At 35.3% G+C, this 19379-nt stretch overlaps 1 protein-coding gene across 1 annotated transcript in view; it reads right to left on the bottom strand.

Moving 5' to 3' along the window:
- Positions 1-19379, bottom strand: part of LOC108575490 (microtubule-associated protein futsch-like) — a 98935-nt gene that overhangs the window by 55189 nt on the left and 24367 nt on the right. Inside the window, exons 3-18 of the mRNA XM_017938307.1 lie at positions 10703-10804; positions 10147-10279; positions 9589-9752; positions 9239-9394; positions 8985-9113; positions 8656-8853; positions 8290-8586; positions 7866-8063; positions 7517-7663; positions 7273-7422; positions 7034-7174; positions 6794-6949; positions 6609-6707; positions 6336-6533; positions 6072-6255; positions 3815-3919 (exon numbers count right to left, since the gene is read on the bottom strand). Of these exons, the coding sequence (XP_017793796.1) occupies positions 3815-3919; positions 6072-6255; positions 6336-6533; positions 6609-6707; positions 6794-6949; positions 7034-7174; positions 7273-7422; positions 7517-7663; positions 7866-8063; positions 8290-8586; positions 8656-8853; positions 8985-9113; positions 9239-9394; positions 9589-9752; positions 10147-10279; positions 10703-10804 (2557 nt within the window). The remainder of the gene's footprint in view (positions 1-3814; positions 3920-6071; positions 6256-6335; positions 6534-6608; positions 6708-6793; positions 6950-7033; positions 7175-7272; positions 7423-7516; positions 7664-7865; positions 8064-8289; positions 8587-8655; positions 8854-8984; positions 9114-9238; positions 9395-9588; positions 9753-10146; positions 10280-10702; positions 10805-19379) is intronic.

Below are 19379 nucleotides of genomic sequence, written 5' to 3'. Positions count from 1 at the left end.
TTAATCAAAGATTTCTCTCTATTTAAAAAACGAAAAAAAAAAGAAAGAAAATCACTTTTCATCGTAATAACAAGTAACGCGTAATTTCATCCATTCGCGATAGTCTCTGTAATAAATTCAACTGCAACGGAGAAATCATGAAAATCTGAAGTACTGGGATTAAATGAAGTATGTAAATACACAGAGTGTGTTATGTTCACATTATGAAGTTTGAAGACCACTTCTTCGTTTATGATTTCCCCTGTGATAATACAAATATTAAAGCCACGTGTGATTGATGCAAGAACATTTGCCAAAAATTTCAATCGCGCGAGAAATGTTCCAAGGCAACGTGTATTTCAACGGCAAATTGCACTATTCAAATACCAATTCTTCAAAACGAAATTATTTTCCAAGAAAAAACACCGAAAAAAAAAAAGAAACAGAAAAACATCAAAGTAGCGTAATATAAAAAAGGAACGTTCGTTCGCGCGATTTCCGTGAGTAATAACCGTGTTAAAATTACATTCGGAGGAAACGTGATGGTGAAACAACAGATGTACGATATTTACATATGGGGTCGCTGTTCCTGTTGCTTGTACACCCGCAGCATGCCACGCCACTTTTCGATTCCTTCCGCTTCGTTCGTCCCTTGGCCATTTTTTTCTCGTTTATTTATCGCACAGTGTCAGAGAAGCCACACAAAAAAAAAGAGAAATGTCACGAAAACACGTTCGAGAAAGGTGCGTCAAAGTATCCTCGAAGGATCGCAAGGGCGTTGGAAAAACTCGTCGTCGAATATGCTAAGCGGCGAAGAACTTGTAACTCCGTTAGAAACACACTTCCGCGGGCAAAAGTTTGAAGCACAACACGACTGCAACTTTGCACTCGAGCCCAGTGAACACGATGTACTGACAGTGTATACGCTACGTACAGGACTAATTACATCACCGACTCAACTAGACCCGTCGAATGATGTGTGAGTGTCGTCAGGTCACACGAATTACAATTAGCGCACGTTATCGCTACGCATTCATTGATGACATCCGTGCAATTGCAAACTGGCTCTCACTTCACTCCATAGATTCCAACCCCTCTTTGTTTATATACCAGCGCCCTGTGTTCTGAGAGCGCGAGATACAGCCGCGTCCGCGGATCTATTCACCGTTTCAGGGTATCGCTATTACTGGAGGAGGTCCACGCGTTATGCAAGCCGTCAACGTATTCACCTGATTAGCTTTGATTTGTTAAATTGCATTAACCGAGCGCGACCTGAATGCTTCCTTTCTTTCGCGGTATTTCGTCGCGTGCTAACACCGGCGGGGTCAGGAACAGCGACTAGCTGCTTCAAGATTAATACAAGTTCGACGCAAGAGGCTACTCTACCTAACAGAAACGTGACCTCATTCCCGTGAATCACCAATTTTATAATAGTAACTGACTTCGAGCTTTTCCGCTACTTTATTTACATCTCGAACGCTTGCAACTCTTTCCTCGTTCACGCTCCGAAGCGTGACCAGATGCAATTGTTGGCATTGAATGGGGCATTTCTCAGGACACTGTGCGCACATGATCGTGGAACAACTGCGTAACCGATGAACGATACTACCGCGAGTATGGTTATGTATGCGTTAGAAAATTTTACTCTCGGCGAGGTTGTAATAAAAACACTTTTACGAGCGGTAATGAGCCGGTGATATATATATAATTCATCGAGGAGCTCGAGATTTCCTTTCATCTTATCCATTGACACGTGTGGATGCTTCGATGTTTAATCTTTAATGAAAACGTCGAACTTGTTCTTCAGGATGAACGAATTTTCAAGAAGAACGACGAATTCTACTTAAATTCCATGTATTTCAGTGAAACGTGTACGTTCTACTTTATGGTGCAACGTGGTTAATTAATGTTAACTACCACCGTTAGGATTTCTCGATCACTTTTTCCCGCGTTTCGCGCGAAATTCTCGAAAAGAAATTGCGCATCGAAGAAAGAAAAGAAATTTAGTTATATAAATTCTGATATTTTGGTCGTGAATTGTATTTGGCAAAGTGCCAGCTAGCGGGGGTTCGACTAACTGCACGAATAATATGCTACAAGATGCACACCGGCTGTTGCATAACAGCTGAAGCAGAATGCGTATAGGTACGAGGATGATACGTCAAAACAGACCACACAAGCCTACGTCTGTTCCTGCCGACTGACATAATGATCGTACAACTCGTTATTATGCAAATTACATTAACAGTAGTAACGCGCCCTACTTCATTAACGCGCCGTTTTCTCAATTTTACACTTAAAAATGTGAACCAAGTGCAATGTAACTTCGTTAAATGTAACTTCGCTTTACGTGAAATTAAGCTTTAATAAGGTTAGTGTGAAATTGGAGTACAGTTGAATTTAGAACACATCGTTCTAAATACACAAACGAAATAAAAGTTTTGTTAAAAATATTAATTGATATTAATATTAAATCGAATAATTTGATAATTACTAATAATGATAATTGTCAAATTATTCGATGTCGAGGTGTGTACTGTTTCGTTATATTCTACTAAATTATGCTAAATTTCTTGAATGTCAATGTTAATGGGAGTATGCTATTAATATATGATCCGTAATAGCGGAGAGTTAAACCGTTGCCATGGAAATAATAAATGGCACCCATGTGAGACATTTGAATGTGACGAGTAATGAACGTATGATAATGATCTCGTTGAATTGCAAGTAGCAAGAATAACTCTTATATACACATCTACTGCGTATTTAGTGATGGGTGTAATATCAATTTATAGCTCTAAATACTTCAAAGAAGCAACTAAGAAATTGTTGAATACAACAGGAATCTTTCAGAGAACATCCAAAAGAACTACCATACCTTCGTTATTCTCCCAATTTTCACAGTTGCATTTCAACGTAAGATATCACTTCCATTTAACAATACAAAATAAACCAACTTGATAAACAAAATTTCATCCAAACAACAACAAAAAGTTATCTTACTTGCGAAATGAAAAAGAATGAAAATAAAAATGTTTTTTTTTTTATGTAGCGTTGAAAGTTTCACGTGTGAAACGTTGCCTTTTAATTAGCTTGATTACAATTAAGACTTCCACGGAACATAATATTAGATTTCGATAGCATTTAAAATTAGTTGCACAACGAAAATTATTTGTAATACAGAAAACTCAAAGCGTAAATCACGTCAAGAAGGTTGTATTATGGCTACTACAGGCGTTTCAAAGATACGGGGGTTACCAACTTTACAGAGGAAAAATGGAGCGACAAGGAGGGTAAACGAAACAGAGTGTAAACGAATAGCGGTTTAAGGAGAGGTATATGTCTGTGCATGTCTCTGTATTTATGTTTTCACGCATGAAAACAGAAAAAGGAATACGCTGCAACGAACTGAAGGTATTACAAAAAACACACGAAGCTCTTATTCAGCTGTTTTCCCTTACATAAAAATCAAAAGTACTCTACGATCGTTAAAAAACACATTAGAACAGTATTTCAGAGAGGTTAAAATCTAGTGTACGTATTGAAAAGAAGAAGAAGAAATATGCATCGGCAAACTTTAATGTTAAATATCAATCAAGGGCCATTTAAATATTGACGTAAAAGCGAAAGAGATACTGATATATGATTTCGTAAATGGAATCTAAAACGAAATGAATGATACAATGCGCACGTACTACGCGAGATTAATTTTTACGTACCCATGTGCTGATATATATATATATGTATGTATGTATATATGTATATATAAATACAGAATGTTGCGCGCACGTGTGATATGTGAAAGAGTGACAGAAACAGAGTACAGACAACTTACGGGTATAGGTCATTTGGCCCTGGTAGTAAGAAGGAAGGTACACGTGTTGCGCGTGTGGAGGCTGCCCGTACACATTCATGGCTGCCATGCCGATTTCATCACCACCTACATTGTACGCCGTCGAGTAAGGTCATTTTTTTATCAAAACGCTAATTTCGCACCATAAACACTGTTTCTAAATTTTGCTATCACTGGGTTGTTAAATAACCGACTTTACGTAGCAGGAGATAAGCTTACCGTGAGTCTAGTTTGTTCGTTTGCTTCCACTGCGTCAAAAATTTACACTGACTAGCGCGGTTAATTTTAAAAAATTTCAAATAATTTCTATACTTCCCACCATTCGTACTATGCTCTTTTTACGCGTTAACAGAAAGGAAATCTAACGAAACATTTGTTAATATCAAATAAGGAATACTCGATAGTATTTTCATATGTGTATATATATATATATATATGTTTCGCATTTGGTAAATAAAACAGATATGCGAATATATGTTTTAGTTAAGCAAACAAGCAAACCTGTTAAATTCATTATTTGTTCTAGTTTGTAGTTATAGTTAAGCTTTGTTCCACTTCATTTGTTGTAAAAAAAGAAATTTAGTCTAGAGTATGTTACTGTTTACTATTTAGGATACAATCTTACACAGATAAATATAACTCTACTTGATCTGATTTAGCTTAAAAATCTACTGTAATGATATTATTTTGGAAAAATAATTTTTTATCAAAAGTAGATTTCTAATTCTTAGTTGTAAACTCTAATAAGAATATTACCTGTGTAAGGCAAATGCTACACTACTACGACGACTTTTCTAAAATTCGAAACCTTGATAATCTATAAGATTAGATGTTAAGAGATCAAAATTTGATTATTAAAGTTTATTTATGCATCTAAAAACTATGCGTCTATTTAGGGAAATTAAATATTTTTCCTCAAAGATAGCAACAACCCAGTGAACATACGCTAAACACATGCTCTTGCGAAATGTAACATAAACGCAACAAGACAAGCAAATAATATTACCATGTAGCACCTTCATTATAAATTGGAAATATAGCAGACAATAATTATGGTTTTCTAAATATTTCTTTTCTTAATTAAAAATAATGCCTGGTAAGTAATATTTGTAATCGAATTCGTATATATCTATTAACGAGTGTCAATGTTTTTCTAGTCAAAACTAGGTTGTGTTTTTGTAATTCCTTAGGTATAAGTATTTCAGAAATTTGTATTAAGGTAGGTCATTGTAGGATTCACAGTGTTAACACGTGCTAATTTCTATCTGCGTGTGTTTTCATGCGCAAAGTAGTACATGCATTTTTAAAAGAATTACACATAGTACAGTGATTAGAATGAAAAATGCTATCTTCGTATGTCCTTCGTATTATTTTTAACATTTTATATCTTAGTAGCAGGTAAAATTTTCTTATAATAAACTGCATTTTCATGCAGTATGCATATATAAGAATGGACGTTTTATTAAAATGCTATCGAAATATATATATTCGCGAAAGAATTAGAACACAAGGTACGATTAACTATTATTATATGTATATAAAAAAAAAAAGGCATGAGATAATATATAGTAGTAATTCCTTATACAAGTAATATTAAATTAATATGTCTCAAAACATAAAATGTAATATTGTAAAATATAATGATTAAATTTAATCATTTCGTTTACTTAAGTAAAAGCAATATGTTTAATCACATATATATTTAGTACTTATTCAAATAAGTATTGTTATGCACTCCCCATGAAAGAGTAATTTCATGCAGTAAATTTGAATATGTATTAAATAGTAATTATTGAAGCTAGAATGTGTAATATTTTTCTATACACGCTATCAGCTGCTATACCTATAAGAAGCATACATTACAGAAGCAGAATTATACATATACATTTCAAGCATATTAGCAGATTACTACTACCTGCATTATAAACTTCTATTTAATATTCTAATAAAGTAATTTCCTTTAAAAAGCGATGTGTGTTATCTTAAACACAAATCTCGAATTATGAAACAAATAAATTAGAATGTTAGAATAAAATTTACATTATTGCCAATACAGATACACAATGACTTAGCTAATTTTCAAATATACTTTTCTAATTAACGTTACTGTAATGTTTTTTATCTCAAAATTTTAGTATATATGTATATATATATTAAATTTGCAAAACTACACAAAATATACCTCTTGTATTAAAGCAAGATTCGAAATCTTTTAAATTAAAATGTAGCAAACACTCACCACCTTCGTCTTCGCTGTCACTCATAAACGTCTCTTGCATTGATTCAGGGGCCTGTACTCTGTATTTTTCTTCTATAGTAACGGTATGAGTCGTTGTAATGATGGTTTCTGTAACTACTTTCAATGTTTCGATGACGCTAATATAACCAAGTTTTTGTGCAATATCCAAAGCAGTTTGGCCATTCTGTAGAAAACAGAATATTGTGTTACTAGAGTAGAAAAAGTGAAACATGCGAACACGAATTTTTCATAAAATTGACTTACATTCGTAGTAGTGTTCGGTTTTGCTTTCCCCTCCAATAACAAATTGATCACCAATGTATGACCCTGTTGTGCAGCTTGATGCAGTGGAGTATATCCAGCATTCGTGCTGTTATCAACAGCTGCACCAGATCGTAAAAGGAATCGTACCATAGCTGCTTGACCAAAATGAGCTGCCACATGCAATGGAGTATAACCGGCCTGTAACACAAATAAAAATATCTCATTAATGTACAACCTCTTAGCTGCTGTCATGTCTTTGACAATATAACATACCTTTGTTTTAGCATCAATCTGAGCACCATTTTTAACGAGAATAGAGGCAACGTTAACTTTATCTTCTTGTGCGCACAAGTGAAGCGGCGTGAGACCATTCTAAAAAGAAAAAAAATTATTGAATAAAAAAATATTATGAATCGTGATGATTACGAACAACAAATAATCACTGTATGCCATATTACTTTTGCTTTATGATTTGTATCTGCTTTGTGCTCAATAAGAAGCGTTGACATATCGGTGTGGCCTTCTTGTGCACTCAAATGTAGCGGCGTAAATCCTGCTTTTGATTCCGCATTAGCTTTTGCCCCGTATTCTAACAAAGTAGTTGCAATATCCATCTGCATCAGACATACAATTATATTTCAGTTGTAGATAACAGACCAAGTAATCCAATTAAAATTCATAATTTTCTAATTATTTACCTGATTCTTCCGTGCAGCAATATGCAACGGTGTATGACCATTCTTAGCCATAGCATGAGGTGACGCACCCTTATCAAGTAGAAGTAAAGCTACATTCTGATGGTCGTAGTGAGATGCTACATGAAGTGGAGTTACTCCATTCTACGATTGATCGATAAAAATAGTATTTAACGTTAAGACCAGATCTAATATAGATAACGATATTTTATTTAAACAAAATGACAGAAAATCTTCCTGACCTTTCCTTGAGCATCAACTGGTGCATCCTTCAGCAATAACAATCTTGCTACGTTCATGTTACCATATTTAGCTGCCAGATGTAAAGGAGTGAATCCTTTTTTGGTCGTTGCGGTAAGCGATGCGCCGTTTTCTAACAAAACGGATGCAACCTATATTAAAACAAAAATTTATAAACCAAAATTAGTTACAATTGTCGATAAATAATTAAAAGTAACGATATAGTCTATATTTTTAAAATTGTACCTCTTCTTGACCCTCTTTAGCAGCAATATGAAGTGGTGTATATAAATCTTTTGTCGTAGCATCTACATCGGCACCATGTTGAAGTAATAACATTACAATATCAACGTTGCCCAGCCGGGAAGCAACATGAAATGGTGTTTGTTCTTCCTGTAATGTTCGTATTTTTGAAATCTACTTTATTACAAGTGACTTTATTACTTTATTACACACATATATAAATGAAAGTACATAAGAGAACAGTTATTACAAGAAATAAGAAAATGTACGTAGAATTGAATATTGATACATTCTTTTCACTATAACATGTACATTGAAATGAAATTTGACAAATATTCAATTTTTGCTTTACCCTTGCTCTGGCATCAACTTGGGCACCATTTCTAAGAAGTATCCTGATAATATCAGTCTGATTCGCTCTGGCAGCTAAATGCAAAGGCGTTTCGCCCCTTACTGTCGGTATATCGGGACTAGCTGCATGTTGCAGTAAATAAATTACTATGTTCATGCACCCCATGAAGCTTGCTACATGTAGAGGCGTCAATCCAGACTAAGCAATAAAATGAATCTATTATTACTAATCGTAAGAAATAATAATATTCTTCTTTCGTTATTGTTTCGGTACAGTGTATCGATTATTTCTAATCATTTGTGTTCCTAGATAAAGGCAAATATAATTGATACTACAGTACCTATGATTTATACCTCTATGATGAAAGGTATTAAACTAAGGAAAGTAAATGAACTAGACTAATAAAAACAAATGGGGAATATACCTCTGTAGTCGCTTCGATGCTAGCTTTGTGCTTTAAGAGTAGCTCAACGACCTTCAGCCTGTTCTTCTTGCATGCAATATGAAGTGGAGTAAAGCCGTTTAGAGCTCGTGCGTTTGGATCGGCATTTCTATCGAGTAGAAGCTTAGCCACTCGTACGTGTCCGCAATGAGCTGCCACGTGTAGCGCCGTCAAGTAATCTACCGTCACTTCGTCTACCGGTGCACGATGATACAATAATATCCTCGCAGCGTCAACGTGATCTCCTTGAGAAGCCATGTGCAACGGTGCAAGACCGTTCTGTCAACAGAAAACAAGACGCAACTAAATCAGTCAGCAGAAAACATTTTACCATACACAAAAATCTACCTTCGTCTTGGAACCAATTGGTGCTCCTCTTTCAATTAAAATGTCAACAACTTCATGATGACCAGATCGTGCAGCGCAATGCAGAGGTGTAAGGCCGTCTCTCGTTTTCGCTTCGATGTTTGCTCCCTTGCTCATCAATAGATTCACCATCTTAATTTTTCCCCATTTCGCTGCTACGTGCATCGGTGTGATATTGTGCTGCAACATAGAACAAAATATTTATAATTAAAAATTTAAATATATGGAAATTTAACTATTAATTCAGTATCATTTCGATTTTCTTTACAGTTTCTAACTGTTCTAAACCGAGATACTTATAAATGTCACACCTTTGCCGCAAAGTTCACGTCAGCTCCTCTGTCATAAAGCAAGGAAGCAATTCGGTCGTTACCATAGTGCGCAGCTATGTGGAGCGGTGTGAAGCCGCTCTTCGATGTTACGTCGGGATTGTGATCGTTCTGTAACAGCAAAAGAAGAGAATAAAAAATATATATAAATTCATATGCATTGAATTCATTCCTTTTCGCATGCCGATCGCATAGGATTGAATGTAGGACCTCAGTGATAAATTATTGCGACATACTTGTAAAAGTAGGGCAGCCGCCTTGCAATCGTCTTTCTTGGCAGCAATGTGGAGGGCAGGCAGTCGAACTTTACCACGAGTGTCGTTTTCCAACAGAACTGCTACTACCTTATCGTGGCCCTGTTGCATTGCTACTGCTAATGGGGTGAAGCCATCCTGAATATAAAATAAAAAATGCCCATAATTTTACGTTCTACATATCAATTACAAAATTCACACAATTTTCTCATCGTAAAAATATCCAATAACATGTTGCAACATATAAAAATATGAAATTACACTACTCTGATATTCTACGATGAAAATGAACGTGTTAAAATCACTTTCAAACGTCAATCTCATTTACAAACCTCAGTAGCCAATGTTTGATTGGCACCTTTACTCAGGAGGAACTTCACTACGGAATCATGGTTTTCCTGAGCAGCCATATAAAGTGGCGTGAACCCATTTTGTGACTGTGCATTCACAGAAGCACCTCGTTGTACGAGCAATTGTACCACCTCCTCTTGTCCAGCTGTAACGAGATATTAATTTCAACTCGGAATGCTCATCCCACGTGTATTACACGCAATACACTCCATTTAACGAAAAAGAAAGTGAAAGGGGAAAAGAATTTCATAGATCCTGCTTATATTTATATATTTGTTTTCTTATCAGAACACTAAAAAAAAAAATAGAACTTAACCCTTTCGTGACCAGAGTACTCGAACAAAAATTGATCCAAATTTCGGACCCATTACAAACGCGATACCATCGGTAGATAAGCAAACTTAAAAAAAAAATGCGGTCACGAAAGGGTTGAACTACAAAAGGAAGCTTCGATACCTAAAGGACACGTATCTCTTCGTGATAAGATCCTCGTCCTCGAAGAATATAAAAAAGATAAAAATGGTAATGTGCCTACTTACCAAGAGAAGCGATATGTAATGCCGTATTTCCCTTTTTGGTAGCGGCATCGACCACTGCGTCACGGTTGAGAAGTTCTCTGACGATTTCCAAATGTCCATCTTTAGCTGCCAGGTGTAAAGCATTTAAGCCATTCTGCAATTAATACATCCTTCGTACAACCTCCATCCATAAACTTTCCCATATAGAAAGCATATTTACTGTCGATAAACTTAATATTCTATTTATTTTTAATAATCCTCGTAGGCAAACATATTTTTCCACTCTCCGTAGGCAAGCTGGCTCGTTTCTACAGTTTCAAGCTTTCAAAAAATCTGAAAAAAATCTAGAGTACTTATCAAAGTCCCTGCTACATCGTACAATCGTTCGTTAAGTGAAATGTTTAAAACTTCGTTCGATAAAAATCAAAATTCGAACAAGTACCAAGAGTGAAATTTCACTTGGGTCGTCGAAGATCCAGATTGCTCAAGGAGAACTAACAATCTTCGTATAAAAGAAGCAACACTTATTTGTAGAAGAAGAAAACTTTAATTTGCACTTATAAAAATATCGACTTACAGCGTTTGAAGCATTAATGTCCACCCCCGATTCCAAATATTCCAAAAGTTTTTCTAGCTGGCCAGCACGAGCTGCTCGAAGAAATGCCGTACTCGGATCGCTCTGAAAAAGTGAAGGAAAGAAAAGATATGCAAAATATTGTATTGTAAAAATGGCGATACAATAAGGAACACGTTGTAACACAGACGCGTTAAACTGACTAATGAATAATGGATAGCGTAACTCCGTTTCGATACTTTCTTTCGCGGTCAAGTATTACGCGTGTGTTTAATCATTCGTCACGTTCTTCTCTGCGGTTGTTTTGCCGTACCACCAATCAGATATGCTCAACCAAGCAAAAAGCATATGAATGTAATGAGACACTTGTTACAGACTTTTTAATGTGCCGCTAAGCAGATGATTGTACGAATAAAAGTATAACGAAATGTTGCACTTGAAATGGCCGATTCGTAGATGAAACTTTGAACCTCAATAACGTGAAAAAGTAGTTAAAATGAAATTTTTCAGAGTTGAAAAGTTGAAATGTTTACCGACGAATGGTAAGTAAAGTTGGCCCATTGTTGTAGAAATCTGAATATTGACAATGAATTTCTAAAATGCTGTTTAAAATTGATCGTAGTAGAAATTTATTAATTACTCAAAAATTAATCCTCTAGCAATGAAACAATTTGTTTCCTCTACAATTTAGCTAATAGTCCAAGTTTCTCTTAGAGTTTCGAAGATCTCCGATAAAAACAAGACGAAAATTGTCATTTACGAACGATTCATACGCAACGACCTAATCCTACCGAAGATATAAAAAGATTATCCATACATATACACTGATAATTACTCTAAAAAAATTAAATTTACCACTAACTTCACGGTACATCGATCTTTCCATAAAAAAGAGCAAAATCACAAGAGCAACTATTTTCTGAAATTCTAATGCTACTACTATCACTTTCATAATCACAAAAGAATATATATATCAATCAGGTAATCTTATCACACAACCGACGAATTAACTCTTTCGAATAACACACCGTGTCAATTCGATTCGTAGAAATAAACGTTTGAATAACACCAAGCTTTACAATGACCATCCATCAAGACCACGCGCGTTTCATCTTATCACAATCTATTCGGGAACCTCCGGTGTAATTGGAACGAGGCTTTAAAAAGTAGGTGTGTGTCTGACTGCGTTGTTTATTCCAAATCATATTGGGGATAAGTAATTAATATAGAGCGTGGGGCGCCGTGCTGTCTACGAGAACGAGATGTGACAATCCTTTCTCTCTCTCTCTTTCATGTTCTCCCCCTCTTTCCATTGAGATCTCGCCTTCACCCTATTTCTCGATCAATCTCGCGTCTCTTTCCATCCTCGTGCCAGCCCCGTTTGATCCTCCGCCGGGGACAACCGCGCTCTGCTCACTCTGCTTGCAACTGGTTTTATAAGTTGCAATATATCGCTTCTTCTTCAACCCACGCACCGACCAACAACAGAATAAATACGTCTGGCTTGGAATATTGTTGCAGTTGAGAAGAACACGAGACTGGAGGATTCTTCTTCTTCTTTTTTTCTTTTTTTGAAACTCTGCTGTCTGGAGCTTGCATATTTCTTAACACATTTCAGTTAACGACGTGAATAAAGTCTCGGACAAGTTTTAACTTAGGCAGATATACGGATGCGTGTCCGACGATGTTGTTTCGTTTGAAATTTGAATAAGAATGTAGAGTTTTTTGAACGAACCGGAAATTTAGGAAGCTCGACGTTTCTGATTGTGTCGTTGGAGTTAAGTTGAACTGATTAGGCATACCAAAAGTTGTTTTATCCACAATGAAAAGTCAAATAATTTGCAAAATTTTTTGGAGAAATATTTTTTCTTAAACAGTGAACGTTTCTGCGATATGATAATTTGCAGATTTAGGAAGTTTAAAGTTTCTAATCGTAATGTCAGTGTGATAAAATTAAATACCATGTTTTATCCATGACGAGAAGTCAAATAATTTGGAAAAATATTTCTGTAATATGATTAATTCAGGAAATTTAAATATCATTTAAACTACATTATCATTATGTTTCTTAATCAATAATGCTCAAAGCGGTAAAATTTCCGCACTGATAAACTAAAAAATTATATTGTACATTAAACACTGCAATCCTTTGTCATACTTTTTGTGGTTGTATAACACTTATTAATTCTAAATATATCTCGCAATAAATTCTCACGTACTCTCAGATATCAATAACAACGCGCTTCACCTGTTTTTACCCCCAGTTACCCTGTATGATCCGCTCGTTTACCAAATCTCGAGATCATACGATATACTCACTACATTCACGCCATCACTCACATCTTATTATTAAACCAATTCCACACTTTTAAGCCTAAGCGTGTAATAAAATCTTATGCAAATATTCGTAATTTAGGCAAGTCGCAAATATATCGCACGAACAATAAAATTTCCATATTAATAAACCAGAAAAATTACATTGTATAGAAAACACTATCATCTGTTATCACACTTTTAAGCCCGAACATACGTAAGCCTGTACATGTCTTCGAATTTATCAACAAACACAAGAGCTTCTACCTGTGCGCAACGTTCGAGGGCATTCAAATTGCGTTACGTACGCGTGTAATTTCTCGATATGCATATGTACTTATATCTCGTGACACATCTACGATGTACTTAAATCAGCCGGTATCTCGTATGCAAGTCGGGTGTAAAGAACCTCCTGTGCTTGCAAAGTCCTCCGTCATGCTTTAAATAATTCAGCGAACCGTTACTCCGACACGTGGATAGTCCCTTCTCTACGTCTGTCTCTCCCGTCTTCTTTCACTGTCTTCAAACTACCTGCACCGTCCCATTTTTCTTCAAGGTGTGCTGCATCTCCCGTGGAATAACGACGAAGGTCCGAGAGACCAGCGCCGGTCACTGCACTCGTTACTCTTTCCACGCCGTGAAAATCTTCACCATAGGCTGGTGTAATTCTTAAATTGACGCCAGTTACGCAACCACGTCGACAAATTATTAATCCTCAGATCGTGTCTAAACAGGCGTGGGCTCGTAATAATCGGATAAAACTGAATAATTCTGCTCTAACTGTGATTTCAAGTACGTGTAAGTGTGTAACTTTTGTGAAATATTTTATAAGATCCTCGATACGATAATTATATCTACTATGCCCGAAATTTTATTTCCTCGGAAATTACGCGAAAGAGGGAATTTCTAATTTGCGACCAATTATTCTTTGATATTTAATTTATGCAAGAAGTATGTGAAAACATTTTTTACTATTTTAAAATTTATTTTAAAAAATTTTCCGACGAGTATTAAGTGTGTCAAGGTGCCGTAAATGGGAATTCAATACTCAATCAAGTGAAGGAACACTTTCTTTTAATCTTGAAACACATAGGAAACCGGTCATCAATTTACTTTCCTCGTTGAAATCAACTATCGCGACTACAAGGGTTGGTTTCTATTTACAGGTGTATGCAGTTGACTCGACATAGTTTTCCTTAAAAGGTTCACGTTGATTGGATACCTTGGTTTTCTCAAGAAAAGCTACACTGTCCGCGTCGTTCTCTTTGAAAGTAACAGTGTAAATAAAAAAGAAAACAACAAGTACAGTAATATGATTAAATATTCGGTAACGAAAGAGCAGTTGATAAAATTCGTATGTCAATAAATCGATCGTTATTGCGATAAAATATGAAATTCGATAATTAGATTGAAAATTAATTCCTCTAGAATCGGATAACAGAGTGTAATTAATACGATCGATGGTTTTAAATAACAATACATTACGTAGAATCGTATAAGTTCGAAGACTAATTATTTCAAATGAAATTCTACATTTATCTTTCTGCGTTAAAAACTCCAATATGAATAAAATTCCAATTTCATTTGTTACTTTACTGTTTACATTGTACTCGGCGTTTCGAATTAATTTGTAATCAACATACCGGTGTTTTGCACATAAAAGTAATTAATAAAATTAATACAATTCACTTCGTTTAATAGCTATATAGAGTACCAAAGAGCAAAGAGTATTTTCACTTCTTCTATTACGTCAATTACTTATTTGTCATATTTTCACCAAGTGCTTACTTTCCTTAAATTTGAATTATTTCTTCAAAATTGTTATCTAATACAACCACGCGTACGTTTTCGTATACAAGAGTTAACAGCGAGCAAACATTGTTAATTACCTGCGTCAATTTTGTACACGCTAAGTCGTAGTACTTAATACGTTTCAAGGAAAGTATGGTGGAAAATGACTTAGGCGCAGGTGAGTACCCTCGGTTACCGTCTGGCTACAGACGCTTTAAGGGCTTCTACAACCCCTTGGGGTAAGATGAAAGAGGACTGAACATAGAACAGCGGCAGCGTTTAAGTTACAATATTAAGTCAGCTGAAATTTATGTTATTCTTCTATGTTAATATCGAAGGTTAAACAAAATTGATTTATATAGCACGGAAATACCTACTTTTATACGTTATAGTTATTTATACCGGCAGAAGTTTCAGTGGGAAGTACTAGTTACACAGTATGTATATATTGGTAAATTTGTGAAACTATTTGTTTTTTTTTTTTTCTTTTTAAATAGCAACACGTAAAAAAGTTTATATATTCAACAAAGTTTCGACGTTTTATTTCCTACATAAAAGTGTCACTATTTAACTTCTTTGTACTTACGAAAAAATTTGATTAAAAGTGGAAGATGATAATATATTAATAGTAATATGACAAAATATTTATTCGAAATATTGTTATTCGTATCGTTCAATCTGAATTTCATAAATATTTATTAAGATAAATTATTACGTATTTTATTTGTGTTGAAAATAAAATCAATTATTTATTTCACATTCTTGCGCTTTTGACCCTTTAACTCTCGTGCCTCGCAATCCTCCATCAAATGCAATATTTAAAAATTATCCACGTTGCGTTATCCATTCTATCGTGGAAAAATCGTAAATAATGGGAAATTAATTTTATACGCCTAAGAAACGATCTAGAGAAAATGTAAAATTGATCATTTCTAACACATCGAGTTGAGAGGTGTTAGTTAAGTATATCCTTAACCCTTTCGTGACCAGTGGTGCACACGCGTCTAACTTGACTACTCAAAAATTAATTTTCATACGCCTAGGAAATAATTTTGAAAAAATGTAAAATTGATCATTTTTCACGTCAAGTTGAGAAAATTCTGAGCCTTGAGGATAACCGTGACCCGTGGTACACAAGTATGCGCCTGACTTGACTATTCGAATAAAATACGATGTCAATTTGGTATCGACTGCACACGCGAATATCGATAGGTAAATAACAAATTCTCTCGAACCATAACTCTGTCACAACGAAAGGGTTCAACATCCTCCTCGAAAGTAATCTGGTACCGTCGTGACAAAGCCTGTTAACATTGATTAAAGAGCTAAATATTTAGCGCGGTTAATTCGAAGCGACGTCCTTTCCTCGCGATAATTAGCACGATTGCATACATTCTCCTTCGGGGATGTTGCACTTGCGCTTTTGTGTATTACGCTTGATCACGATTCGCGGCGTTGTTAAGGCTTCGATGTTTCGAAGTGTGCGATGATGGTAAGTATAATAGCTATGCGTCTTCCTGCAATTTCTGGCCATGTACCAAGCTAACTATAGCTATGCCGCGCACCAAACTCACTTCTACACTGATAGAATGCGTACGAATGACCGCCGTCGGGTTCACGTAGCGAACCGGCAACCGGAAATACAGGTTGACGTAGAATAATCGCACGGCCAGTGAATATTGCAAATTATTCCTGACCCTGACTTTACGATCTATTATTAGCCGTTCACTTTCTTTCTTTACATATTGAAATTAATGCGCGCATTACCGATAAAACGAAATACCGATACACAAAGACGATGCCTGCGTTATAAATAAATTAGCTTAGAGTACAGTTGGGTTCATAATCTGAATGAACGCATCGCTGAAAATAATTATAGAACTATTTGGACATGTGATTTCATCGGTCCTGAATGTTTCCGAGGGTTTCGCAATTTTTTGAATTAACGAAAATTGTTCGATCCACGGTGAATGACAAGATATGCTAAAGTATGCGTTTAATTAGTTTGCGATTAACAGCGATGGAATTGGAAGAACGAATAATGTAAAATAGTTCTTCGAAATATTGTTCAACCTAAATTTCATAAATATTCATCGCAATAAATTGTTTTACTTATGTTCGAAATTAATACAAGTCATCCTGTAAATTCGTGTCGAATTTCATAATTAAGATCGATATTTTCGACAAACCTTGAAATTTGATTTAAAAGAAAAACGCGCCTTTTGGTTTCACAGTTTCTTTTGGTAAAACCATTAATTTTTTTGGATCTTCGTTAATATAGATTTCGCTTCCGGCACGAAATTACAGGACGACCTTAATGCAATTCGAATAATTCTATTTAAACTAGAACAACTATTTCGAACTTAGCAAATTCAAAAAGTCTGTAAAATGTGAACTTGCATTACATTTCCAGCACTGCTACCAAGTTTTATTCGCTAATTCAAAAGAACAGAGAGTTAACTGGAATTATACATATTTCTAGCACTACTGCCGACTCGTTTACGCTGTTATTCCACTTCCAGCCAATCTCGAGTAATAAAATTAAACAGATTTTTTTACCATCCGAGTGAAAGACAGACAAATCTCTTTCTCTACTTTCGAATACGAAGTACCTATCTGGCAACTAAACTAGAAACCCAGTGGTACAAAAATCGTGAAAGCAGCGCAGAGGCTCGGTTTTTCGACTCGATGGTAAGAAGGGATCTCTACCGGTTGGTCCCATTTCTATCAACGTGGAACAACGCTCGGGAGAGATTTCAGACCATGTCGATGGAGAGACCGCCGGGAGAATTAAACTGTGCAAGAGAGCAACACGAAAGGACGCTAATTAGGAGTATACGACAATGGAGTAAGGAGGTCGAGTTCGTTGACTGCGTAAAAAAAAAAAAAGGCAACAGATGACGGAGTAAGGATAATAAGAAACAGACGAAATGGAACATGCGAGGGACAAGCGGAAGGATAAGAATGAGAAAAAGGGGACGGAGAAATAGCTGAGGTTTGAAGCGTAATCGAGGAGAGAAGGCAACACAGAGAGAACGATTGTGATCGAATCGATGAATTAATGTAATGGGGAATTGTCGGCCTCGACAAATGTTACTCGCGAAACGTGAAATGTCTATAATAAAATCGAGATGACGAAACCGACGGATATATCGAATTGTTTGTTAACGGATATTGTTGCAACCCGATGGTAATTTTACGCCTGACGTGTTTCGCTCTTTTTGGATTCATTAGGTTTCACGTATGCTGAAATGCCTCGTGGTCGTGTTTATTAGTGCGTTCATGACGGGCATAGTTGAATTTAGAATGAGTGTCGGAAAATATTACAGTATACTTGAGTAGAAATTATTACATACAGCGGGAAAACACATTGGTGGAAATTTCGTAAAAGTTACATTTGCTTTTGGAAATTATGTAAAAGTGAGATTTATGGTATGTTCGTATAGTCGTTTATGATATGTTCCTGAGTAGAAAATATTATATACAGCAGGAAAGGCATATTGGTGGAAATTTCGTAAAAATTGCATTTGCTTTTGAAAATTATGATAAGATGATATTTACGATAACCTACGAAACTTGTGTTCAAAAACGATAAATATTCATATTTGTTTGAAAACTGAACACGTTATTCTAGGATAGAGCGATGCGGCTGTAGCGCCGCCATTTCGCAAAGAAATGAAATGAAAAAATACTACTACATTCTTCAAGAGTAATATAACAAAGCCCTTATTAAAAGTTTTCGATTGAGTGAATTATTTTCTTTGAAAAAAAATGCCAAAGTTAGGTGTCGTATTCGGACCTCAGGTGTGGTCTAACCCCTTAAATATCTCTTTTAATAAATCAACTTAGATTTCATTTATCAGACAAAGAAATTACATGAAAAAAATCCTTTTACATTCTTCAAGGGTAATGTAACAAATATCCTCCTGAAAAGTTTTCCATCGAGTCAATTATTTTCTTTGAAAAAAATGCCAAAGTTAGGTGTCGTATTCGGATCTCAGGTGTGGTCTAACCCCTTAAATATCTCTTTTAATAAATCAACTTAGATTTCATTTATCAGACAAAGAAATTACATGAAAAAAATCCTTTTACATTCTTCAAGGGTAATGTAACAAATATCCTCCTGAAAAGTTTTCCATCGAGTCAATTATTTTCTTTGAAAAAAATGCCAAAGTTAGGTGTCGTATTCGGATCTCAGGTGTGGTCTAACCCCTTAAATATCTCTTTTAATAAATCAACTTAGATTTCATTTATCAGACAAAGAAATTACATGAAAAAAATCCTTTTACATTCTTCAAGGGTAATGTAACAAATATCCTCCTGAAAAGTTTTCCATCGAGTCAATTATTTTCTTTGAAAAAAATGCCAAAGTTAGGTGTCGTATTCGGATCTCAGGTGTGGTCTAACCCCTTAAATATCTCTTTTAATAAATCAACTTAGATTTCATTTATCAGACAAAGAAATTACATGAAAAAAATCCTTTTACATTCTTCAAGGGTAATGTAACAAATATCCTCCTGAAAAGTTTTCCATCGAGTCAATTATTTTCTTTGAAAAAAATGCCAAAGTTAGGTGT

The sequence above is a fragment of the Habropoda laboriosa genome, unplaced genomic scaffold, assembly GCF_001263275.1.
Source record: "Habropoda laboriosa isolate 0110345459 unplaced genomic scaffold, ASM126327v1 scaffold269, whole genome shotgun sequence".
NCBI lineage: Eukaryota > Metazoa > Arthropoda > Insecta > Hymenoptera > Apidae > Habropoda > Habropoda laboriosa.
This window is presented reverse-complemented; position numbering and strand designations above follow the sequence as displayed.